Genomic DNA, 27,321 nt, shown 5'->3' on the forward strand with positions numbered 1-27,321 from the left:
ACTATAGTTGATAAACAAAGCTGGTCTCTCTGTATACTGAAATATTATTCAGCCGTAAAAAGAATGAAATCTGACACATGCTATCACATGGATGAACCTTGAAAACATTATGCTAAGTGAAAGAAACCAGTCACAAAAGGTCACATATTGTATGATCCAATTTTTTTTTTTTTTGGCGGTGCGCGGGCCTCTCACTGTTGTGGCCTCTCCCGTTGCGGAGCACAGGCTCCGGACGCGCAGGCTCAGCGGCCATGGCTCACGGGCCCAGCCGCTCCGCGGCATGTGGGATCTTCCTGGACCGGGGCACGAACTCGTGTCCCCTGCATCGGCAGGCGGACTCTCAACCACTGCGCCACCAGGGAAGCCCTAAACGATTTTTGTTATTTGATTTCATGTGCATAAACACACCATCGATCCGTCCTTTTACAGCCTTCGGGGCAGGCACATCAGCCCTTAGATGCTGCAGGCTTGTGAACACATAACACAGTTCTCAGAAAGCGTCGCCTCTGCGCTTGGTAGAGCACACACTTTGAAATGTGCTATTAGAAATATCTGATTTAGCAGGCTTATTCATTGTCCCCCTGGGAACTTGGTTCCTCTTAATTTGGCCATGTGGAAAGGGGAGTGGGCAGGGAGTGACAACTGGAACAGCAGAGGCACCTGTAACGCCAACTAGGAAGGCAGTGTCACCTGAGGACGCTAGTGGAAGAGTGAAAAGTAAAAAGCCCCAGAAAATTCTGCTCTCCTGAGCGCATTACTGCATTGGTGCAGCACCTCTCAAGCCGTGGAGTCCATTCTAACCCCAGGGAATCTTGGCACCGCAGAGTCTGGGCCAGCAGGTCTGGGGCAGGGCCTGAGACCCTGCATGTCTAAGCCCTTAATTCTTTTCCCCTTTATGAAGTTCCCAGGGCAGGCAGAGGATGAGGGTTCCCGAGCTACACTCTGAGTAGTGAGGTACAACTTCCAGTGTGATGGACTATCTTCATATTTTAACGTTTCATGAAGCTTGTGTTTTTATGCACAGTATATCTTTTGGACGACCCCTAAGCAAGTAATAAATACTGAGAAATTTCCCACCAAACAAGGTTACAAATTATTTTGCCCTTTAAAAGAATAACACTTCACGGAGTTCCCTGATGGCCTAGTGGTTAGTATTCCAGGCTTTCACTGCTGTGGCCCTGGGTTCAGTCCCTGGTCAGGGAACTGAGATCCTGCAAGCCCAAAGGCACGGCCAAAAAAATAAAAGAAAAATAAAAGAATAGCACTTCAGTTACCTGTATAATTTACAAAAGCAGAACATTTCACCACTGATGGATCCATAAAACTATAGCCTAAATGTATTTTTATGCTGTGTATAAACTCTTACTTTATCCTTTTATTTTCACAGGGCAACACACAATTAGGCAATGAGCATCATGTAAAACTGATAGCAACAACTTAACATACTTCTATTTTCATTTTAGGTTTTTATTTTATTTTTTTAACATTCTCTGAAACCTTTCCTTTTTTTATATTTATTCAACACTTATCGTTAAGAATTTTAGTACACATACTAAGAGCCAAGCACTGTCATATTCTGATCTGCTTACATCTAGGATTTTTAACTACTTAAAAACATTTAACATATTTCTTTCCCTCCAGCAAACTCTATCAAACTTTTCCCTTCAGTAGGATTCTTTCAGAAGTTGCCAGACACCACCTCTGAGCTCTAACTCAGTAATCAGCAACTGTGGCACCACAAGTGGCAATCTCTTGATAATAGGGTCAGTGGTTTCATCGAATACAACACAAGTGATCCTAGCTGAGGAAGACTGGCTTCTTCACGGGAGCATATCCCAAACTACAAACGTAAGCACCCAATTCTCTTGTTGACTATATCTTTGCCAGAGGACCATAGACTAATTTTTATGGGATCAAGACTATAAATAAGTACATGTTCCCTATAAGAACTGTCTTAATTCTACTCCCTTTTATGAAATAAAGGCTCTTTGAAAAATCCGAAAGGTTCGGGAAGCAAACGCCGTGGAGTGTTCAGATGTTCAGCCATCTGTCCTTTTCAAGTAACCACGTTCTATGAACGGTCGTGCTGCTACAGCAGAATGCAGGCAGGATTGATCAATGAAGTTCCAAAAGTTGTATTCAGAGAACACAATTTTATAAAGACTGACAGTTTAATTAAGACAAAAAAAGCAAAAACATTTATATGTGGTGACGATTTAAACAACATGAGACTTTAAGGTGAACAGCCTTCTGACAGTCATCAACACTAAAAGGATGAAAGACCCTGCTTTCTACAAAAAGCACGACGTGAAATTTAGGAAAACATTACTAAATGTGGCATATTTAAAAAAAAAAAAAGGCCCCAAAGAAAAACAAATATATATTTTTTGAGAAACAGTATTTCTCAATGTCAAACTGAGTGATGTTTATATCATTATAATCAACATAATTATTTTATCTTTTGGCTTCCAGATGGAATTTTAGAAAATACTTGCAAGAAAACAGTTCTGAAAGTGCTTCCTCTTAAGTTCTTTGGTACTATTTGGTCATTTTGATAGTTATCAATCCATTAAGTAGGTACTTTAATGCATATGTATCAACAAAAATGCAACAAGTAGTACAAATGTTTAGAAAACCACAATTGAAGAATATATTTTATTTTTGACCTCACGGAAAACAGAACTCTAAAATTTTACTTGTGTTTCTGTGACAAAGATGTCTGTACTGACTACAAGAACATCTCTAACTAGATTTAAAGAAATGTTACATAAAACATCCCTTTTTGATTATTAGAATAACTGTCCTATGTACTTTTTCTTAAGTAGAAGAGGCAAGTTTCAGATTGAAAAAAGGATAATTTTGAATTTCATAAAGTCATACTCTTTTGTGCCTTCTGATTCAGCGAGTGTCAGCATCTAGAATTTAATGTCAGTTGCAGAATGTTAAGGATTATTCTTTTGTTTCAGCTAATTTTCTTCCTGCAGCATTTTCTCTATCTCCTTATCCCAGTTTTCATCTCGTTTCTCTGATTCTGTCACCACTTCGTATTCTTGAAGTTCCTGTTGTAGTTCCTTCTCCCAATCTGCAGAATCCTCTAAAAGAAACAAATGAGAAAAAAAAAAAAGATTCTGAATTTTTAATGCCCGTCTTAACAATGCAGTCCACTATAATTACCTGTGTAAGTCCTACCACGGAAATATTTACTGTGTCAGCCTTCAGCACTGTGTGCGCTCAGAAAAATTGAACAGATTTTTAACTAATATGACTGGAAAGATAAACTTACTAAATGTAGAAGCAAAGGTATCAGATGTTGTCAGTAAGTTTTGCATATTATTTTTCTTTACCTAGGCCTCTGATTTTCCTTCTATTTAAATGGATAATTGATAATTAATATTTGGTCGCAAATTAATTTTTACCACTACCAGTGATGATGATGGTAGCAAAAACAGCTAACATTTCTCGAGCACTCACTCAGCCAGGCCTAGGGCTAAGTGCTCTCTACATATCACTCTTTTCATCCTTAGAACAATACGTGGACCAAAGATACAGTTATACACATTTGACAGATGGGTAAATGGAGGCTTATAGGTTAAGTGACTTGCCCAAGGTCACACAGCTTGACAGTGACAGACATACGGATGGAACCACATCTGCAGGGCTCCACAGTCTGTGCTTAGTGGTCTCCCACGAGTGGCAAAAGACACCAGGACCTGAAGTCAGGCAGTCTCTCGCCAAAGCCTGGCCCCCCATGTGGGTTCTACCTGAGCTCTCACACCGGTGAGATTTAGAGCTGCAACTTGCCACTTGGACGCTCAATATACGGGTGTATGCAAATACATATAGGATAAGGCATCTGCTATGTAGTGTTATAAAACAGCCAGAAAACAAACCATCTATTTAAAAAGTAAAAGCTAAAATTCATTTTCATCTTGTAAAAATAAACCTTAAACTTAGTACCTATAGAGAAAAGAAAAACCAAATGTTTTCAATTTTTTATAGCAGTGACCATGTTGCGTAGCAAAACACCGATTTCATGAATATTAGGTGCTTACTGGGTGCTAAGCTCTACTTTAGGTGCTGTAGGGGATAAAAAGACAAGGTGTACCTGCCCTTGAGGAACTTACAATTTAGCTGGGGGGGGCCGAGACAACTAACATATGAAAGAATATTAAGTGGTCCGAATTATCACTAGGGCAGGGATTCAAAGAAAGAATAGCTTGCCCAGAACGGCCAGCCAATGCCACGTGAATCCTGACCAGGCTTCCTTCCAGTCTCCGTGGGCTCTGTGCTACTAGTCGTCACCAGCAAGGGAAGCAGGGCACAGTCTGCTCGAGCTACTGCCTGCTGCACGCGGGGCGTATGCCCGCCTTCCTTCCGCGGTGGCCAGCAGCCATCGTATCAGAAAATAGATGGGGTACAAGGGGCCTGGGGGGAGCGAGCCCAGATTTTCACTTCCCCACTCGCTTCTCTTTCCCCCACCAGCCGCTTCCCCCAGCAGTTCTCTCCTGCAGAGTCCCTCTGCAGTGTGCAGTGTGCACGTGGGCAGGCGGTTCACCTCCGGGAGGTCAGCTTTCTCACCAGTGCTTTCTGCACAACAGTGGGAACAGCTGGCTTCCGCGATGGTGAGTCTCTGAAGGCTTCATGAATGATGATTAACCCAAGCCTTTGCTTGTTACCTAGTAGAAAGCCAGTAATTTGTCCTGATGTGCCAAAGAACGCAGTCCCATCACTTGCACTTTTTTTCTAAATTACCTTAATTTTTAAGCTAATTTGGTTTCTTAAAGGCAGCCCACTCCTTCCCAGAAGCGATGTGCTAGTGGCACACAGCAGCTGGGAAAAGAGTCTTCTACCTACAGTATAAACCCCAGCAGGACGCAGCTTTGAAAGCAGAAGGCCGCAGGGCAGCATCTCCACGTGAAGGGGTGTGCCTGCTTTCTTGCCCGCTCCTGGCCATGTGTTCTCAGGGCTGAAACGCCTTGGAAGACTCACTTAACCTCTCTGGATCTGTTTCTCCTTTCTAAGCCTCTGTGCTTAGAAGGGCAGAGGGACAGGAGATGAGGTCACGTGTGCTAGAATCCACCTTCTAGTGGGGAACAGAGAAGCAGTTTTGATGCACAAGTTACGACACAGTTTTGTGTTATCTGCTCCAGAATAACAATCTTCTATGGTCAGCTTCGGCACTGGGGACCGGAACGGTGATGTCGTTGGCTCTGTACCTTCCAGCGCGACTGTCTCCTCCTCTTTTTTGTCCAGCACCAGCTGCTCCATTTCCTTCCTCAGGTCCTCCTGATCTAAGTTACAGGAATCGAAGGCGTCACTGACAAACTCAGAAACACCTGGGCTGGTAGAAATCTCCTCTTCATCCTGAAATGCAACAAATGAGCTCTGGAAATGGTTTTTGAAGCAACATATAGAGACTAGAGCTTGTGTTTATGGTCATCTCACAATTTAATGCAGCCTCATTTTCATTCCCTTCCTCTGCTAGTCAGATGGTTGCTGCTTTCCACCTCCTAACCTGCACACTGGCTCGGTAACCACATGAGCTACCACCTGAATCTCTACACTCATTCATGGTCTGGATCACTCCAATCGTTCTGTCCCATCCCTGACGAGCACATCTTGAACTACTGATGCCAGGGAATCGTCTCATGTCTCAGCTGTAGGTCCTTAACTCTTCAAGTACCGGACCCCTCTTCTTCAGAACAGATAAGACCCATATTCATAAGTAGTTTTGAAATGGTATCTGAGATAGTCAACACAGTTACTTCATTTCCAGACATCAGCTACTAGGTATAATGTAAAACTGTATTACCTCTTGAGTTTTAAGTTGAGATTTGATTACAACAGGTGGCGTTTTGGGCCGTACTGCCTCTAAGAAGTGAGAATAAAAGAGACAAGAATTGCGTGATTCAATTCTGAATACATATTATAACAACAACTAAATTATCCACAAGCATGATCATACTAAATAATTTACAGAAATTAGCTGTTCTGCTTTCCGTTTTTCTGCAGTAAGAACTACCCAGATGAAACCATCTCAGCCTCTTTCTTTTGGGGATCTTTTTAATATGTATCATCATATTCAATACCCCTTATGTAAGATTTCCAGCAGGAAATAAATTTTGACTTCAGTGTTAGCAAAATGCACTGAAGAATAGTTCTGCTCTTTCTTTTAGGATAATGAGAATGAAGTTATTTATCAAGTTTTCCTTTTCTCACAAAGTAAAATGTAACGCTCAGGCACAGTGGCTCCTCTTCCTCACAGGCTGCATCTTCTATCTTCTCAACCTAACCACAGACGGGCTTTACTGAATCCTGTCTTAAGCCCATCTTGATACACGGGCAGTATTGGTTAAAATGGCATTTTCCAATAAAAGTAATAAAGAAGGAATACTAAAGAATGAGAGACACCTGGGATTCATATTAACATCTACATGCAAAATGCCAAATGGTACTGTGTAGAGCAGATTCATTACATTCCTCTGACCCTAAATGCAGCGTCAGGTACCTTCCTAGTGGTCCGTACAACCTGTGCCTTAGGCCACATTGTTTTGTGTAATCATGTAAAATTCCATGAACGGATAAGTCTCCAGTTATAACGGGTACCTATACACAGCAGGTGTTCATTAAACGTTAAAAATGTGACACAAAATACATATCTTGTTTCAACTTTTATTATAGGTATTAAATCACTGCCGATATTATAAACCACTTTCCCCCAAAACCAGGGGTAAAACTGTCAGAATAAGGAAGAGTCACATGTGTAAGTGACTCGTGTCTAGCTCCAGGCTGGATATCTTAGCTCTGTTCTGCAGACTGGAGTACTGGGGAAATGAGCAGGCTGAATGGAAGACTGAGAAATGAAGCAGAGCAGGGAACCGAGTCAGCGGAGAACAGAAGGTATAAAAAGGGCAAGGAAAGAGATGGGAAGACGACTGGTGACGGAGGGAGAAATAAAAAGAAATAAAAAACCCGAAGAACGAGAGAAAGACAGCAAAGTAAAAGAAAGCTGGGGGAAGACGGTGAGCAGGGCCAGAGAGAGGGCAACAAGGGAAGAATGAGCATTTTCTCTGGAAAGAAAAGAACTTTCCCTAAGATGACGATGACATTTCTGGTATACACACGATGACAAGCTCATGAGAATCTCTAAATGAAGAATATTTTAAAAGTAACTCTTTTGTTTTTTTCCCACAGAGTGACATCTTCTCTGAATATACCTGTCAGTGGCAACTCATCCTCTCTGCCGTGGCCCTTCTCCTCCTTCCCGGCAGCCTGCTGCTGGGCCGCCAGAGCCGTGAGCTGGGCTGACTGCTTAATCAGGGAGACGCGGTAAAAGTAGTTCCTCCAAAACACTTCTTCCTTCACACTTTCAAAGACAAACAACAACACATTTGAGAAGGCATGCATAAAGTGTGTGCAGGGTTTAGCTGTCGCAGTGCAGATGGGAACAGATGACTTTTAGGGACATTTTCAAATCTGAATGAGGCTCAAGTGAAATTCTCATTGGATTTTGAATTGAAAGCTGAATAACAGGATAAAGAGAATAGCTATCTTCTCCACAGCAGCAAAAGACAAGTTTATAGAACACTAATGAAACCTCAGTGTTTTTTGGTATTTTAATACCAACACTGCCCTCAGCAGAGGAAAACAGGGTACTGCTTTCAAAGCACCATGAGCAACCTGGGAGACGGGAGCAGAGCCAGGGCTCCACCACCTGTCTGCTGTTTACCGAAGGATTAAACGCTTTCAAGCAGTGAGAATAAAGTATTGTGGGTGTTGCTCTTCATGAGAGGAAATGTCTGGTAGCTTGCAAATAACTAGCAATCAGTAACAGTTAGCAATGAGGTGGAAGATGGTTGATAAAAAAAAGACTGAAGTGCAGTTCAACCTGAGAACTCTCAGTGGTTCTCAAACTTGGCTGCACATTAGAGTCACCTGGGGTGGGGCGTTGGTGCCCAAGAGGGTTAAGGTAAGTATCCATACGGGGGTGGCCTGGAATGGAGAGTGAGAGCCTGAGCAGAGAGAAGAGGGTGTCTGAGCTCGGGAGTGGGTGGTGGTGCAAAAGGAAGATTGGTCACTCGCAAGGGGATTGATTGCTTAAGGAAAAATATTAAGGATAGTGGAAACCAGGTTTCTCCCCATCAGAAAAGGGAGTTACAATCATGGAAAGAGAAAACTCTAGAATGATCCCTGTTGTGAAGTATCACTGTGAACACATGGTTTTCATTTGAGAGAGATGCAAACAAGTCCATGTGTGTGTATATGAGCACACTAGCTCTGTCGACTGAGTGGGCAAGGAGGAGTGACACCCCAAAAACCATGAGCATGCCTAATGCTTAGACTTTGGTTTCTAAACACCACTTTCCACTAAAAGGAACCAGAACTCCTTGGATAAATGGCCAATTCTAGGGTTACAGCAGGGGAAGAACACGGTGAGCCTGGAGGACTATCTCATGCCAGAAAGGAAGGGCTCAAAAAATGATAGGGAGACTTCCCTGGTGGCGCAGTGGTTAAGAATCCGCCTGCCAATGCAGGAGACACGGGTTCAAGCCTTGGTCCGGGAACACTCCACATGGTGCGGAGCAACTAAGCCTGCGAGCCACAACTACTGAGCCTGCGCTCTAGAGCCCAAAAGCCACAGCTACTGAGTCCATGTGCCACAGCTACTGAAGCCTGCGTACCTAGAGCCTGTGTTCTGCAACAAGACAAGCCACCGCAATGAGAAGCCCGAACACCGCAACGAAGAGTAGCCCCCGCTCGCTGCAACTGGAGAAGAGCCCACACGCAGCAACGAACACCCAACACAGCCAAAAATAAATAAATAAATAAATAAATTAAAAAAAAAAAAAAAAAGAATCCGCCTGCCAATGCAAGGGACGTGGGTTCGAGCCCTGGTCCTGGAAGATCCCACATGCTGCGGAGCAACTAAGCCTGCGAGCCACAACTACTGAGCCCACGTGCCACAACTAGTGAAGCCCGTACGCCTAGAGCCCGAGCTCCACAACGAGAAGCCACTGCCATGAGAAGCCCGTGCACCGCAACGAAGAGTAACCCCCGCTCGCCGCAACTAGAGAAAGCCCGCGTGCGGCAACGAATACCCAACACAGCCAACAATAAATAAATAAATAAATAATAAATTTTTTAAAAAATGATGGGGATGAGTCAAAAGGACACAGAAGCCAGCCTCAACAGGCTTCCACTGGCAAATACGTGATGATGTGAGCATCAAAATAAATAACGATAGCAGTGGATTATAACCATTGCATAAAACAGGACCATGAGTCCACAGAGATATACATAAATACATGAATCCATGGAAAATTTGAGGAGAAATGAGATATTCACAGAACTTCAAAGTACCTCCCCAGAAAATAGTTATTAATTTCATAGAGGAAAGGAGTAACTTTATAGTTAAGAAGGCTGGCAGACACCACTTTCATCAAGTGACCAAAGTGTGGACAGTAGTGGAACAAAATGGCAATACGTGCCGCCTGACAGGATGCAACAGACTCAAGGAGACTCTGATGAGACACTAAAACTACTGAAATGCAACATGTGAGTCTGAAGTGGATCCTTTTGCTAAAAAGGATATTATTGGGACAAATGGTAAAACCTGAACAGGGTCTGAGAATTAGACAGTAATAAGGCATTAAGTGACCATTTCCTGATTGGGATAGTTACATTCTGATTATGTAGGAAATCTTTGTTTGTAGGAAATACACACTAAAGCTTCAGGGGTGATGGGGTATCAGATCTCAAAGGATTCATTAAAAAAAGTTCTTTATACTGTACTTGCCACCCTTCCATAAGTTTCTGACTGTTTCAAAATAATAAAAAAAACACTGATGACTGTGCTCACCTCAGAGTAATTAAGTAAAAATCTCCAAGGTGGAAGACAAAACATGACTCAACAAAAAACACCCCCTCCCAAAACAACAACAACAATACAAAACAAGGACAGCCAAGGAACAGCTTTGGTGACCTGCGGAGGACGTGTGGATTTTTTTTTTGTGCCTCATTTTATGTTCTAAAAATGCTTTGCTAGTAGAGAGGACAAAAGGGTAGGAGAATGCCTCTCTACCCCCTGGTTTAATAGAAGGGATGCAGGTTCTTAGAATGGAAGGGAAAGTCGAGAAAGTCGAGAAGGAAAGCCGAGAAAGTCGAGAAAGAAAGCATGACAGAAAAAGACTTTGAAGGAGTAGAAGAAAACCAGTGAGAACAGAAAAAAAATACTGAGACTCAGGTTTGTGAATGAGGACAGGGCTGGCCTTAGATAGGACATCAGAACACGTTGTTGTCACATCGAAGAATGGTGAAGCTGGGTCAGGGAGCTAGCTTTCTAAGTGACAGAAGCAAAATGCACGATTATCTACACAAGCTAGGTCAGGTAACAAGATGATAGGCAGCTAGATACAACTCATCTTTTCTTTCATTAATTCCACCAATATTTACCGAATGCCACATGCATCAGGCCTTATGCTAGGTACTGGGGGGATTCAGGGATGAATAAGACAAGTTGTTGGCCAAAACAGATGGTCACAGGAAAAATGACCTCTTACTTGTTAAGTTCTTACTATGTGCCCAGCAGCACTTCCCATAATCATGAGGCCTCATAACTGTCTTTTTCTTTCTTTCTTTCTTTCTTTTGGCTGCGCCATGGCTTTTGGGATCTTAGTTCCCTGACCAGGGATTGAACGCAGGTAGTGAAAGTGCTGAGTCCTAACCACTGGACTGCCAGGGAATTCCCATAACTGTCTTTTTCTCTTGGAAGTAGATCACAGGAGGGAGACCTGACTTAACAATGGTTCATAAAGGGTCAAAGACGACCACAAGTTTAGTTGTGCAAACAGTAGTACACTGCAGCTGCTAGAAGAGTTAAGGAAATCTTAGGCTGCATTAAAAAGCAACATGACAGGGCTTCCCTGGTGGCGCAGTGGTCAAGAGTCCGCCAGCTGATGCAGGAGACACGGGTTCGTGCCCCGGTCCGGGAAGATCCCACATGCCGCTGAGCCTGCGCGTTCGGAGCCTGTGCTCCGCAACGGGAGAGGCCACAACGGTGAGAGGCCCGCGTACCGCAAAAAAAAAAAAAAAAAAAAGGCAACATGACACACTACGGTGTGTTGTTCTGCAATGAGACAGCACATCATACTCACTTAGGGGAACTCACTTTCACAGGTTAATGCCCTGGATGGTGAGGGGGTACAGAGACTAGGACACCTGGGGACCAAATGAAGGAACTAGGATTGACTGTTTACCCAGATACGTTCAAGGGTCTTAAACCCTAACATCACAGCTATACAAAACTGAGATTAGCCTTCCCAGGAGGTAGTGGGCTGCCTGAATATTTTCAAGGTCAGGTTTTTAAAAAAAATAAATTTATTTATTTATTTTTGGCTGCATTGGGCCTTTGTTGCTGTGTGCGGGCTTTCTCTAGTTGCGGACAGTGGGGGTTACTCTTCGTTGCGGTGTGTGGGCTTCTCATTGCAGTGGCCTCTCTTGTTGCGGAGCATGGGCTCTAGGCACGCAGGCCCAGTAGCTGTGGCATGAGGGCTCAGTAGTTGTGGCTCGCAGGCTCTAGAGCGCAGGCTCAGTAGCTGTGATGCACAGGCTTAGTTGCTCCACTGCATGTGGGATCTTCCCAGACCAGGGCTCGAACCCGTGTCCTTTGCATTGGCAGGCAGATTCTTAACCACTGCACCACCAGGGAAGCCCTCAAGGTCAGTTTTAATTCTGACCTCTATGAAATGTCCAAAATGAAACAGGAATACTATCTCTCTACAGTGATCATGGGCAATGTTTGCTCTCTTAATAACATCTGGACTGTTTTCTTTTCCAGAGTCTCTCCCTCTTGATGTAAGAGGAAGAGATCACAGGCACACTGCAGAGATATTCGGTTGCCCTACAGAGAGAGTCACAAAGCAGATGACATACTAAAGCTTCTGAGAAGTCCTATGATAAAGAAATCCATCGGCTGTAGCAACGCCCAAACATTAATCTGACCACATATACCTTCATGGACTATTTTAAAGTATTCGTATGCTGTGAACACCTTCTGGGAAACAATGGGCACGTCACAGCTTGAGGTTGGAAAGACTTGTGACTTCCCTACTGTCACCAGCGGGAAGGCCTCAGAGGGTGCCCCTGTGACACCAGCAGGGCCTTGTCTCGTGCTAGCACTGCTGTCACAGGGAAGTGCTAACACACTAAAAGGCATTTTGAAATACAGAGCAAGTGTTTGTTTTGTTTTCTAAATTGTTCCTGGTTAATGATGGCTTCTACTCAGAAAAAGTGTCCCAAGGCTTCCCTGGTGGCTCAATGGTTAAGAATCTGCCTGCCAGTGCATGGGACAGGGGTTCGAGCCCTAGTCCTGGAATATCCCACATGCCGTAGAGCAGCTAAGCCCGTGTGCCACAACCACTGAGCCTATGCTCTAGAGCCCACGAGCCACAACTACTGAAGCCCATGCCTAGAGACCGTGCTCTGCAACAAGAGAAGCCACCGCAATGAGAAGCCTGCACACCACAAGGAAGAGTAGCCCCCACTTGCCACAACTAGAGAAAGCCCGTACACAGCAACGAAGACCCAATACAGCCAAAAAAAAGAAATAAATTAATTTAAAAAAAAAAAAAGAAAAAATGTCCCAAATGATAAAGGTTGTACTTCTGTATGTCCGGAAGGAAAAGTCCAGAAGTCTTATATTTGTATGTGATGGCTCATTTTTGTTTTGTTTTAATATGGAAATTTCAACAAAAGTAGAGAGACTAGAACAATGAACCCTCATGTACCTGTGACCTAACTTCAACACTTACCAGCATTCTGCCAACCACGTTTCAAAACCTATGCCCCTTTCCCCTGCATAAATGCTTTTCTTTGGGTGGGGTTGGAATATTTTAAGGCAATGCCAGGCATCATGTCCTTTCATCCATAAATACTTCAGTAAATATTCCTAACAGATAAAGACTCATAAAAAATAACCCTAATTTCTAAATCTTCCCTAACAGAATAAGCAGTAGGAAACTGGAATTATATTACTCAATGGGCAGTTTTCGTAACTGGTGACAAAACAAAAATACTATTTGCCAAATATCAATTCTCCAAAGCTTAAAAGAAATCTAAAATTACTGTCAGCAGCGAGAGGGAATGCAGAATTGGCAATAACCAAAACTACATGCCTGCCACGAGCACCCCAGGCCACATGTCCAAGCGCCTCAGGGCCTCTGGACAGTCCTGAGAAACCGGCAGAGAGCCCAACGTGCAGCTTGGGGTGATTCGAATGGTTTTCGAGTTGCGGGAGCGCATCTGACCCCAGAGCTTTGCCACTCTTCTCTCAAAGGCATCCCGTGGGGGCAGGAGGCACCGGGCGGCTCTGAAGGCTGGTGCCGAGGCCCCAAGGAGCGGTGAGACAGCCAGGGACTGAACTTCCGCACAGCAGAGACCGGGAGCCCAGGACTCTGCACTCAGGGACAGTCGGTACAGCTGAGAACGGGGGCACATGGCTGTACTGAAGCCGCAGGGCTCAGGCTCTCCCCATTGTTTGGCCTACAGCCAGGCTGGAGGCCGAGGAGTCCTCTGGGGGAAGCCACCCGGCCCAGGGCTACTGAGCCGCTCTGCCCAAATGGCCCTGTTGAGCACACAGTCCCAAAGGACGGGTAAGAAAAGCCTGCAGCATGAACCACAGAGCCAGCCCAAATCCAAGATGCAGGGAAAGAGCACAGCGAAAAGGGTATCTCAAGAAAGCCAGACTTCATGTTCTCAGAGAACAGTAATATAACATCATACAACAAGAAGAGAGAGTCATAAAACAGGAACAGTCAGGGAACACCAAAGACCGCTGACTTTAAAAATGGGGCAGATTCAAAAGAAGGCACTGGAATTAGAAAAGGTGAGGAAGAACCCATGGTGGCAGAGGGGAAGGGAGGTGGCCTCTGCTGATGGTCATGTCACAGAAGTCAGGATGCATGTGCTGAAGCTTAATGGACAAGCAGAGATCTGCAGAGGGAGAAGCCTCGGGTGGGAAGCAGAACAAGACTGCTGCTGCCAGAGAGCAGAGCCTGAGTGGAGAAAAGGCAGCGGCCAGGTCCTGATGGGCCTCGGGAGACCTTAATTTTATTCAGGAGGGCATGGGCACTTCTGCTGTTTTTATAGGAAAATTTGTTCTACCTTCTAACTGGGGATAAAAGAGCACATATCATCTGGACCCCAAAATTCCCAAAAAGTCCACCCTGAGTTTTGATTCTATGGCACCCTATGTGGGGGGTGGGGTTGGGAGGGTGCTGCTGAAGGGCCGCAGAGTCCCTTTTCACAAAGAGCGTCTGAGAGCATCCTGGCCCCCATCCCATGCTTCTTCTCCGATACCCGGTACATGACCAGGGCCATACATGCCACTCCGGCTCGAGATCCCACTGCTTACAGTTTAGGAACAAGGGCAAATCTCATCCTGCTCAGGAGCTCATCCTCTTGGAGCATGACCAGGGCGACAGGGGACATCTGATCAAAGTCAAAGTTAAACTGCACGCCGGCTGGAGGGTCACGAAGGAAGTTCCTCTTGTCCTTTCAAAAAAAGAGGAAAAACATGGGGAAAACCATAGACTTCAATTAATAAGTAATAACACACCAGTGATCTGACACACTGAATTCTCCTAAATGCTTCAGCCGCAAAGTACACTGAGCTGTCATTAACCTGCCTGCCTTAGAGAGAGTGGAGAATGACCAATCCTTTCATATATTCTTTAACAGTTTCAACTGGAGAGAGCATCGTGGGAGGCCTACAGCCAGGCCCGAGGCTGAGGAGTCTTCTGGGGGAAGCCACCTGGCCCACGGCTACTGAGCCGCCCTGCCCAAACGGCCCTTTGGGCAGGGTGGCAAGTGTTCAGCCAAGGTTCGGCAAGGGAACCAACAATGAGACTTTCCCCTGCCTGGCCATGATCTGCGGAGAAGCGGCACTGGGTCTTTCTCAGTCACCACTGCATTCCCAGGGCATTTTTTGCCAATCAGACAAGAAAAAGAAATGAAAGGAATCCAAATTGGAAAGGAAGAAGTAAAACTGTCACTGTTGGCAGATGACATGATACTATACATAGAAAATCCTAAAGATGCCACCAAAAAACTACTAGAGCTCATCAATGAATCTGGTAAAGTTTCAGGATACAAAATTAATATACAGAAATCTGTTGCATTTCTATACACTAACAATGAAATATCAGAAGGAGAAATTAAGAAAACAATCCCATTTACCATCACATCAAAATGAAACAAATACCTAGGAACAAATCTACTAACTAAGGAGGTAAAAGACCTGTACTTGGAAAACTATAAGACAATGATGAAAGAAACTGAAAACGACACAGATGGAAAGACATACCATGTTCATGGATTAGAAGAATTAATACTGTTAAAATAACCATACTACCCAAGGCAATCTACAGATTTAATGCAATCCCTATCAAAATACCAATGGCATTTTCTGCACAACTAGAACAAATAATTCTAAAATTTGTACAGAAACACAAAAGACCCTAAATGGCCAAAGCAATCTTGAGAAAGAAGAACAGAGCTGGCTCATGTTCCCTGACTTTAGACCATATTACAAAGCTACAGTCATCAAAACAGTATGGTACTGGTACAAAAACAGACATCTAGATCAATGGAACAGAATAGAGAACCCAGAAATAAACCCATGCACTTATGGTCAATTAATCTATGACAAAGGAGGCAAGAATATACAATTGGAAAAGACAGTCTCTTCAATAAATGGTGCCGGGGGGACTTCCCTGGTGGCGCAGTGGTTAAGAATCCACCTGCCAACACAGGGGACATGGGTTCGAGCCCTGGTCTGGGAAGATCCCACATTCCGTGGAGCAACTAAGCCCATGCGCCCCAACTACTGAGCCTGAGCTCTAGAGCCCACGAGACACAACTACTGAGCCTGTGCGCTGCAACTGCTGAGGCCCGCGCGCCTAGAGCCCGTGTTCCGCAACAAAAAGAAGCCACCGCAATGAGAGGCTCGTGCACTGCAACGAAGACTGGCCCCTGCTCACCGCAACTAGAGAGAGCCCGTGCACAGCAATGAAGACCCAACGCAGCCAAAAATCAATCAATCAATAAATAAATGGTGCTAGGAAAAATGGATAGCCACATGTAAAAGAATGAAATTAGAATACTTCCTCATACCATATACAACAATAAACTCAAAATGGATTAAAGACCTAAATGTAAGACCATTAAACCCTAAAACTCCTAGAAGAGAACACAGGCAGAACAGTCTTTGACATAAACCGTAGCAATACTTTTGGATCTGTCTCCTAAGGCAAAGGAAACAGGAGCAAAAATAAACAAATGGGACCTAATTAAACTTAAAAGCTTTTGCACAGCAAAGAAAACCATTCACAAAATGAAAAGACAACCTACTGAATGGGAGAAAATATTTGCAATATATTAAAAAAATGGGCAGAAGACCTGAACAGACATTTTTCCAAAGAAGACATAGAGATGGCCAACAGGCACATGAAAAGATGCTCATTATCGCTAATCATCAGAGAAATGCAAATCAAAATCACAATGAGATATCAACTCACACCTGTCAGAATAGCTTTCATCAAAATGACCACAAATACCGTTGGAAAGGATATGGAAAAAAGGGAACCCTCGTACACTGCTGATGGGAATGTAAATTGGTGCAGCCACTGTGGAAAACAGTATGGAGGTTTCTCAAAAAACTAAAAATAGAGCTACTATTTTTGGCTGCGTTGGGTCTTCGTTGCTGCGGGCGGGCTTTCTCTAGTTGCGGTGAGCGGGGGCTACTCTTTGTTGCAGCTCACGGGCTTCTCCTTGTAGTGGCTTCTCTTGTTGCGGAGCATGGGCTCTAGGTGCCCAGGCTCAGTAGTTGTGGCTCACGGGCTCCAGAGCGCAGACTCAGTAGTTGTGGTGCACAGGCTTAGTTGCTCCATGGCGTGTGGGATCTTCCCGGACCAGGGCTCAAACCTGTGTCCCCTGCATTGGCAGGCAGATTCTTAACCACTGTGCCACCAGGGAAGTCCCAAGTGAATTATTCTTCATGCTGCTGCACTCAGGCTTATGTTAAGATACTTTAAACTAAGGGTTAGTGAATTCACAATCCATTAAGAGGTACAGTCAACACAGTGACAAAATAAAATGCATCATACAAACATTTTATCATTAATATATTAAAACTGGAGTCTCATTAAAAAGAAATCCAGGAATTCCCTGGAGGTCCAGTGGTGAGGACTCAGTGCTTGTGGGGCCTGAGTTCAATCCCTGGTTGGGGAACTAAGATCCCACAAGCTGTGCAGTGTGGCCAAAAGAAAAAAAAAAAAGAAATCCAACCCAAGACTGTGTTAGAGAAAACATCCCCATCACAGAAGACCCTCATATGGCCCATGACTGCATGGTCAGTACATAATGTGGACATTCTGAGTGGGCAGCACTGTGAATCTCCAGCACACCAGTACCTACTATGCCCAACCTGGAAGAGCTCTGACGAGTCCATGTTTCTCTTGGACCAGTTCTCTTCAGTTAGTCAAGAAGTAAACAAAATGAAAGATCCAAGGGCAAACAAAGCTTTCCTGGATTAGGCAAATTTCCTAGGGAACGAGGATGGTTTTGAACTCCTCTGAGATGGAGCAGGACTCACACTGATTAACATATAAAGGAATGTCTCCAAAACACCCCGTTTCCCACAGACTGAGCATAATCAAGGCAAAAGGCTGTTGTTTTGGATCACTCAAACAATTAAGACTGATTGTTGTTATTCGATTTCTTTTTTTTTCTTAAACAGCTTTTTTGTTTGTAAATATGATACACATCCATTTTTTGAAAATTCAGAACACCAAAGAAAAACACAGTCAAAAATCCCAATACCCACAGACAACCGTAGTAAGATATTTCCTCAAACACCCTCCCGGATGCGTGTCTCTCTGCAAACACGCACGTGTCTGTGTGAATACAACATCTGTTTTTCCTTTCCACTCAAGAGTCGTGAACGTCTTTCCATCTCCAATGTAGCTATGTCTACCCTGAATGAGCCATAATTTACTTAACCAGGCCCACTTCAGTAGTCATTTGGATTGGGTCTAATCTTTCCTTATAGAGAGCCGTGCCAGTAACATCACTTTACACTTTTTATTCCCTTCTAAGGTGATCTTTTCAGACTGAATTCCTGGAAGTGGGATTCCTAATCCAACAGCATGATTATTTTGACACAGAAGATGGCAGCAGCTTATACTGCTACTAACAGCGTCAGTTTCATCTCATTTTGCTCATATTGGATTTTGACAATATTTTTGGTTTCTGATAATTCCTACATTAATAAGGCAAGAACAATTCTGAGCCTAAATGGATTTTATTTTATTATTATTATTTTTTGGCTGTGCCACACAGCTTGTGGGATCTTAGTTCCCCAACCAGGGATCAAACCCGGGCCCTCGGCAGTGAAAGCGTGGAGTCCTAACCACTGGACCGCCAGGGAATTCCCCCTCAATGGATTTTTAGTTATTTTACCTTCCAAAATAAACATTTCAAAGCCTGAAGTTGTCCCAATCATGTTTCACCTGGGTTTCTACACTGGCCTCCTAATGGGCACCTGTCTCCAGTCCCATTTCTCCCCCCGCCAAGAAACATATTTTACCTATGACTACAATCCTTCAATGACTCCTTGCTGCCTTTAAGATAAAACCTACGGCTTCCCTGGTGGCGCAGTGGTTGAGAGTCCTCCTGCTGATGCAGGGGATGCGGGTTCGTGCCCCGGTCCGGGAAGATCCCACATGCCGCGGAGCGGCAGGGCCCGTGGGCCGTGGCCGCTGGGCCTGCGTGTCCGGAGCCTGTGCTCCGCGGCGGGAGAGGCCACAACAGTGAGAGGCCCGCATACCGCAAAAAAAAAATAAAAATAAAAATAAAACCTAAACTTATCAGAATGGTATGATAAGGTCCTCATGACCTCTGCCTATCTACTTCTTCACCTGCACCCTACAGTCCAGTCAAACACAAATGCTCGCGATACCCCCTACCTTCACGCCAAACCCGGCCTCACGTCCCCCAAACATCCACACACTCTCCTAAGACTCAACTCAGCTCCAGTGCCGCCACTTCTGGGAAGCCTCCTTGGGACCATCCTTTTCCCGCTCCACAATAAATGAGATGTTCCTCTCGCTGCACGTCCTTAGCGTCCTGTATTACATTCCTCCTTCCAGGGAATAATCCTGTATGTGCGTTCATCGAGCAGCTCTCTAGCAAGCCTACGGGCTCCTGCAGGGTGGATCTCATTTATCTCAAGTCCTAGGAGAAGGCTTGGCCTACAGCAGTTACTAAATTCGCTCTGCTGAATTGAGTTCTCACAAGTCTCTAATGACAAATGTACTATCAACTTCTTTTCATGTATTACGTGGCCCTATGTGACCCTCCAATATAAACAGCTTAAAGGGTTACTCTGCTATACACTCTGAAGTGTCCCAAACTAGTGCCTGGTAAGTTAGAGAATGTCAGGCAACTCCGGCAGAGACTGCTAACCGTCTTCCAGCATCCATTTCTACCTTCCTTTCTTTCAGGATCACAACTCTGAGTTCCAGCTGGGCATGTGGCCACACAGCCAGAGACCGGATTTCCAGGCTCCCTGGAGTACAGGAGTGGCTGTGTGTCTAAGTTGTCAAAGGGGTGTGTGCCTGAGTGATAAGTGCAGTTTGCGGGTCTCGTCCTTCAGGTGGTCTGGTACAGCCACCTCTTTCCCACTTCCCACAGGCTGGAACACAGTCATGCACACCATGTCCTAGGGGCTGCTTGGGAGTAAGACAAGAAGAACTTAGGTCTCTAAGTGACTTCGTTGAGCAAAGCACACCTACTGAGACCACCTACCTCTGGACTGACTGTGAAGGGGAAGGAGGGAGGGAGGGAGAGAAACTCACAGCTCATTTAACCTACTGTGTTTTTAGATCTTTTACAGCAATTGAATCTATTCCTTAACACATTCAGCAGCCACCATAAAGGATGGATTGAAGACTGTTTCGAAGCCTCGGGGTCATGCCGAAATCTCGGAAGCTCTCTTGTAGGCGTGCCTGGGTGCAACGTTTATTGCATCATTTATTCAGCAGATGACCATTTGGCACCTGCTATGCTCCGGGCTCCACGCCACCTGCTCAGCAGGGCACAGCACAGATGGAGTCCCTGCCTTCACGGCACTTACATTCCAGCTGGGGGCGGTGGAGCGCGGAGAGACACAAGGGTTTAGACTGCCAGGGCTCTGCGCTGCTGTACCTGGGCGTGCAGGGCTGAAAGCATGCTGACGGAAGGCCTCTAGGAGATGTCATCTGAGCTGAGATCTTGTGGAATGGTGCAGGGTGAGGTTCCAGGAAGAAGGGACAGCAAGTTCAAGGTACTAAAGCAGGACAAAGCTGATCTAGTTGTACATCAGAAAGCAACAGTGGCTGGAGGGTTGGCACTCAGGCCAGTGGGGCACGAGGGAGCAGTGGGCAAAGCCAGGGGCCTTAGAAGCCAGCGGACGGAGTTTAGATCTTAGTCTACAAGAGATGAGACGCCACTAAAAGGGTCTGTGTAGGAGAGTGACACGAAGTGTGTTCACCATAAATGGACCCCTCTGGCTGCTGAGATGCACTTGTACTGGAAAGGGACAAGGATGGGACAACAGTCGGGATGGGATGCCTTGGGCAGAAGACGATAGCACCAGGACCATGGTGACAGCAGTGAAGTGGACTAGAGCTATGCTCTGAACACAGCACTGTCAGGATGGGGGCGGGGGGAGGCAGGACTCAAGAAAGACTCCTTTAGAAAAAATTGGTGGATAACTGGAGTCTTTTATTCTGAGATGTAGAAGATGAGGAGAGGGACAGGTATGGGGGACAGAGGAGTTATGGGGACTTGGTTGGTATCTGACATTTACCCTCAAATGACACCGAGTCTCACTGTCAAAATTTCCTTCTGGGGATAAATAATCGGTGTGTGATGTCAGTGTCAAGTTTGGCTGTAACATGGTAAACAAAATACATGGTGTCCACAATGAACCTGGAATTGGATGCTTAGGCCTTTAAGGATTTACTAATGGGAAGAAGAAAACCTTAAAGTGCCCTGGGGCACTGGAAGGGAGGAAAAGCCCAGCTCTACACTTGTTTGTTTTCTAGACCAAGGTTCCATTTCTGACTTTGGTTAAAAAAAAAGAAAAAAAAAAGAGTGGGTTAAAAATAAAGCTTGAAAACCACTGATATAGTAAAAAGCCTTATTCACTGCGTCCCACGCCAGGTGGGGTGCTGGATGCTGAGGACAGAGACCAAAGTCAGCCTCTGCTGAGAGTTCACAGCCCAGTGGAGACACAGGTAAGAACTGAGGGTCAGGGACTTCCCTGGCGGTCCAGTGGTTAAGACTCTGCACTCCCAACGCAGGGGGTGTGGGTTTGATCCCTGGTCAGGGAACTAAGATCCCATATGCCGGACATCCACGAAAAAAAAAAAAAGTGAGGGTCATATCTGAGAGTCTCAGTCCCCACACCTGTACAGTGGTGGTAAAAGCCCCTACCCACCTCACAGGCATACCACGAGGCTCAAAAGAGATAATGTGTGAGAGTGTTTCCTGAAACTGTCAGGTGCTACACGATTGTTAGGTGGTATCACTCCGTTCCCTCTGAAGTCCTGAGAGAACATTTTGTGGTGCAGCATTTGGAATTTTCTTTCTTTCAATTTCAGTTTCAGACAAATACATATAGTAGTTAAACAGAAAATTTAGAATACAATCATTTCTTTCAGAACAATTAGAATGCTGTCTAGAAACTTCATGATTGCACATCTCAAAAGACTGTCTTAATAACATAAAAGAATCCTTTTAAGGCTGAAAGAATTATTTTGTGTAATAGGCTAGACTTTTCCAGTAAGAGAAAGCTACCTAAGAAAAAAGCAAATTTAAAGTCAGTGGAAAAAAGTGATGAAAGTTGATGTGTACATTCCTAACATCTCAAAATATTTAAAAAATTGTATAGAAGAAAAACATTCTGCTAAGGATAAAGTCATGATAGGAAGGAAGTATTTCTATACAGGGTATCACAAGATACTTACAGCTGATAGGGCCAAGATTTGTTGTTGAATTGTTTCTTCATCATTACTATCAACCCATGGTGGTACTGCTGCCTCTACAAGGTTTTTAATGGCAAAGAAGAAAAGAGAAGAACAGGTTACAAGGGTTAAACTGTGATCTGTGGATTGAAAGAATGAGAAAGCTTCCACATAACCATTTTAGCAATTTACTAATAAGTTCCAAATATGAACACTCATCACAGCCTTCAGACTTAACGTATGAATCTTAGGCATGTATGCATTTGATTAAAAAATTCCTTAAATTATACAATGGAAACATTGGACAACGCCTTGACCAGGTGACCAAAATCAACATCACTAACGAGGGAGAGATGGCCATTGTGGGCCTCCAGACGCAATATCCCGAGAAGGACACATCATCTATGTAGTATTCTGGCCAAGAATGAATAATCTGAATCTAATCACGAGGAAATATCAGACAAAGTCCAAATGAGAAATGGTCTAGTTAAAAAAAGGAGGGGGGGTATTCTTCAAAAACATTAATGTCATAAAAGATGAAGCAAGGCTGTGAAAATGTTCCAGATTATAGGAGGCTAAGAGACATGACAAAAAGTGCAGTACTGTACCCAGGACTGGATGCCGTACTGAGGGGGAAAATGTATAAAGGACATTGCTGGGTCAAGTGACAAAATTAGACTATGAATATTATATCAATGTTAAATTTCCTAAAGCTGGTAACTGTACCACTGGTGATTATGTAAGAGAATATCCCTACTTCTTAGGAAATGCACACTGAATGGAACGGAAAAAAAAGACACAGAGTGAGACAGAGAACGTAAATGATAAGGCAAAGGGACTATAACAATCTAGGTGGAGGGTATACGGGTGTTCTCTGTACTACTTTTATTGTAATTTTTCTGTACATGGAAATTATTTCCAAATAAAAAGCCTTTATAAAAAGTTACTGTACTTGATTCATGACACAAGGTGATAAGGAGGTTGCAAGATAAGGGCTTAGGAATTGAGAAAAGGGTTGTCAGGAGTGAAAGCAAATGAAGAAAGCAAAGGGCAAATTGGAGGCAGTAAACAAAAGGGCTGGGATCAAATCCTCCATTAAGTCTTCAGAAGCAAAAAGCTGGGGATGCAAAGACAACTAACACCCAGCCTGCATCATCTGGGGCTCACAAGAAAGAGATGATTACAACTCAGCAGGACTATAATGCCACACGACAAACAGTAACCACCTGGAGAGGCGAGTCCCATGGAATTGAGCGTGTGTGTGTGTGTGTGTGTGTGTGTGTGTGTGTGTGTGGTGTGTGGTGTGTGTGTGTCTGTGCTGTGTGTGTGTGTGTCTGAGCAGCTCTACTGTCTGAGCCGAGGGCATGGCTAAGGCTGTGGAGCTGGGTGGTCAGCACAGAAGACAGCAAATGCAGAGGGTCCTCATATTTTTGCAGAAATAGTGCCTTTTACTATTCTTCAAAAGTCAAATGGAAGACACATCCTATTGGGTACCAACTGATAGAAAAGTTATCTGCATGCATGGATGGATGGATGGATGGATGGACGGACACATGGACAGGCATCTGGTTCATTCTTTGGCTCATCCTAAACAAGCAAATGGTGGCAATTATAATCCAAATTCTGTTAATTATAAGGTAAAATTAACATATTCTCATACTTTTTAAAAAGTTAGGGTAAAGCCCCTTCAAAACTTTTTTCTTACACTGTTTAACATTTTGGTCTCCATTTTCAGTCTATTCACCTTGGGCAGCCTCTACTGGTGCCACTTACCCTAGAATAACGAGGTCCTCCCAAGGCCCAAGCTACTGGTATGGAGGAGACACCCCCCCATCTCCCTGTTCCTCTAAGATGGTTCTTTTTAGGGTGACCAATAACCTCCTGCTTGTCCAATCCCATGGATATTTCTTAGTTCTTTTCTCCCTAGGCTAGTTTCCTTATCTGAAAAATGGAAATAATAGGAAGTACTTCAGCGAGTTACTGTGACCGTTAAGGGAAGTGATGCACATGCCTTTCCTCATGGTCACTGTAAATGGAACTCACTTGACCTTGCTGTCCTTGAAATTCTTCCCTCTCTGTGCTTTCATTGCTTCTCTCTCCTAGCTGTTCTCTCTCTCAAGTAAATGGGCACTAGTTTTAACGGCAGATGTGTTTCATCACTTACTAGCTGAGCAACCTTCAGCAAATTACTTAACCTTGCTGATCCTTCCTTTTATTAAAGGAGATGTTGTATATAAAGTGCCCAGCAGGCTCTCAGAAACTGCCGACTCCTTCCATTCTTCTCCGTCCCCTCAACACCGGAGATCTCTACTCAGCACTGTTCACGCTGGACACGCTCTTCACTGAGAAGCTCACCTACTCTCATGGTTTTTACGTGACTTGACTAACAATCTACATCAGCAGACAGAATTCTCCTCCATGCTTCAAACAGTGCTGACCAACAGAACTTTCTGCAGTGATGGAAATGCTCTGTATCTGCACTGTCCAACACGGGAGCCACTAGCCCCATGTAGCGATCAGGCACTTAAAATGTGGCTAGTGCGACTGAGGAATGGATTTTCCCGATATGCCACCTTTGTTCCCTTCCTTCACTCTGTACATGTTCCTCTCACCAGATGTCTAATGAGCACCTCAAGCAATTCCATTCCTGGGTATATATCTGAAAAAAACAAAACCACTAATTCAAAAAGATACATGCACCCTTATATTCATTGCAGCGCTATTTACAACAGCCAAGACATGGAAGCAACCTAAATGTCCATCAACACATGAATGGATAAAGAAGATGTGGTGTATATATATATATACTCATATATGTGTGTGCGCGCACACACACACACACAGGAATACTACTCAGCCATTAACAATGAAATTCTGCATTTGCAACAACATGGATGGACTTGGAGGGCATTATGCTAAGTGAAATAAGTCAGACAGAGAAAGACAAATACTATAGATCACTTATATGTGGAATCTAAAAAATACAACAAACTAGTGAATATAACAAAAAAGAAGCAGACTCACAGATAGAGAGAACAAGCTAGTGGTTACCAGTAGAGGGAGGAGGGGCAATATAGGAGAAAGGGGTAAAAAAAGGGTTATTATGGGATTATACAAAATCAAGTGTGTGAAACTTTTGAAAACTGTAAAACACTAAAGAATTTAAAGAATCTTTCGCTCAATTAAAAAAAAGAAGTGAACCTGCCTCCAAATCTTTCACCCCCACTCCTTCCACAGTTCCCATCTCAGAGGCACCAACAACTATACCAAGTCTCTGAGCCAGGGTCAACTTTAGTGCTTCCCATGAATCACTAAGTTATGCTAACCTATACAGTACTTTATTTGTCCCAAAGAGCTACTTCGCTCTTTTGAGTACTTAGGAGCAACAATGCCTGATGGGAACTCACCACAGGACTAACTAGTTCCGTTTGAATCTGTGGTACTGCTCAAACAAACTTAAGTATTTTACACTACTTTTGCCAAATTCAAAGACATGAGGCCAGTTTTGTGTCTGCACACCACCAAACAGTAAAAGCAGGCATTTTGAGATCTTGCAACTGCAAACATTTAAATAAGCATTTGTCAGTAAAGAAATGTATTAAGTTCCCAAACTCCCCGTGACTTTTCACGGCCCTCTGTCACTTCCCTGGAAAGCTCTTTTGTTTTTTCTTCTGAACAGAATGGGAAGGGAGCCAACATTTGCTAAGTGCCTATTAGGTGTACATCAGACACTGTGCTGGACCTGTAATAAAATAAGAAATAAAAGCTCACTCTCTCTCTGTCAGAGCCAGCTCCCCAGAAGGGCTACCTCACCCACCATCATAGCCACCAGGAACTATTTCCTTTCTTCCTTTAAACCCTGAAGGTTTACAGGTTTGTCCCCACTAGTCTTTGTGCTACCTGAAAGATGGGGGCGTAACTTAGACATTTTTGTATTCTCAGAGCCTTAGCGGGGTGTCTAGCACATAACCGGTGTTCAATAAAATTTGGCAGGCGAGTAGGTCATGTATAAACCTGTACCATACCTGATTTTTTGGTATGCTGCTCCTCAACAAATTTTTTCTGTTCCTTCTGAAAATCTCCTATAATTGTCTGTTAAAAAATACATACAGTTATATTACTTTTAAAAGCTTATTATTAGATAAGAATTACGTTCAAGACTTGTGAAGTCTATTTGAGATATTTTATTCATTTTCTTCAAACAAAGACACTAAAAAAGTGATACTTCTTCCCTTCCCCAATAAGAGGCGATCTTCGACATTTCCGAGCTCTAAGTGTTCAGCTGCCTTTATGACAGATGATCTTTTCAAATGCAAAAATAAAATGAGTTAAAAACTGAATTTTTGTTTTATTCCATAAAACAATAAAAGACAGGTCAAATCTCATTCTAACAAATAGTACACACAACGAAAATATCTAAATAACAAACTATCTAAAGTTTAACTGATGACCTCCTTAGTTCAAATAGTTACCAACATAAATGAAATTCCCTAGGCCTGTACCCCACCACTGCAAACAATGAACAAACTCACCCCTTAGTGTCTTAAAAGGGTTGTTCCTATTGCTCTAGGACTTTTAAAACTTACCCAAATGATACAAAGGCATAAATGTATTCTGAAATGGTTATAGTTGAAAATTAAACTCACAATATGAAAAGCTTAGTATTACCCAAAAGTATCAATGTATTTTAGAATATATTAAAACAAAAACAAAGGTTATTTAAATCAGGTAACTTATAGCTACTTTTTATACAAAAAAGAGAGAAAAAACCCCAAGAATGTGATACTTATCAGAATATGATACCCTACTTGGGTTAATAAAGTTCGTAAGAAGAAGGGACGATTACATTAGCTGCTAATGAATTTCATAAACTTCTATTTCCAAAAGATATTTAAATGTACCTTATCAATGATGTCATCTATCTTTCCTTCTTCTACTGATTTCTTTATTGTTTGTGCTGTTTCAGCAACTGATTCAGTTATCTTTTTTGTAGCAGCAGTTGCAAAGTTAAATAGATAGTCTGCAAAGAATAAAAAAGAGTCTATGCTCCATTCCAGTACAGTGGTTATTGTATTTGTGATTTCTCCCTTAATAAGTGCTTGTAAGACTCTTAAACCGTAGGGCATGTTCCTTGTTAATGAGGACTTGAAACAATGAGCGAGAAGCACTGACAGTACTCCACTTTCTCAGTGGATAGGCCATCCATACTGGGCCTTTAATTCATTGCTTTCAAAGACTGCTGGCATAGTCCCCAGTT

The 27,321-nt window shown here is 43.6% G+C and overlaps 1 protein-coding gene across 2 annotated transcripts in view; it reads right to left on the bottom strand.

Moving 5' to 3' along the window:
* Window positions 1–2,641: 2,641 nt before the first annotated feature.
* SYAP1 (synapse associated protein 1) overlaps window positions 2,642–27,321 on the bottom strand; it is a 31,396-nt gene continuing 6,716 nt past the window's right edge. Inside the window, exons 2-9 of one of the 2 annotated variants that reach the window (XM_022562674.3) lie at window positions 26,966–27,084; window positions 26,090–26,156; window positions 22,068–22,141; window positions 14,411–14,550; window positions 7,218–7,366; window positions 5,813–5,871; window positions 5,217–5,364; window positions 2,642–3,094 (exon numbers count right to left, since the gene is read on the bottom strand). In XM_022562674.3, the coding sequence (XP_022418382.2) occupies window positions 2,967–3,094; window positions 5,217–5,364; window positions 5,813–5,871; window positions 7,218–7,366; window positions 14,411–14,550; window positions 22,068–22,141; window positions 26,090–26,156; window positions 26,966–27,084 (884 nt within the window). In that variant the 3' untranslated portion in view covers window positions 2,642–2,966. The remainder of the gene's footprint in view (window positions 3,095–5,216; window positions 5,365–5,812; window positions 5,872–7,217; window positions 7,367–14,410; window positions 14,551–22,067; window positions 22,142–26,089; window positions 26,157–26,965; window positions 27,085–27,321) is intronic. The other variant, XM_089904757.1, reaches the window with a different exon arrangement.

Source organism: Delphinapterus leucas, chromosome X (assembly GCF_059928025.1).
Source record: "Delphinapterus leucas isolate spDelLeu-1000000601 "Yukka" chromosome X, BTC_Dleu_Yukka2, whole genome shotgun sequence".
Classification (NCBI taxonomy): domain Eukaryota; kingdom Metazoa; phylum Chordata; class Mammalia; order Artiodactyla; family Monodontidae; genus Delphinapterus; species Delphinapterus leucas.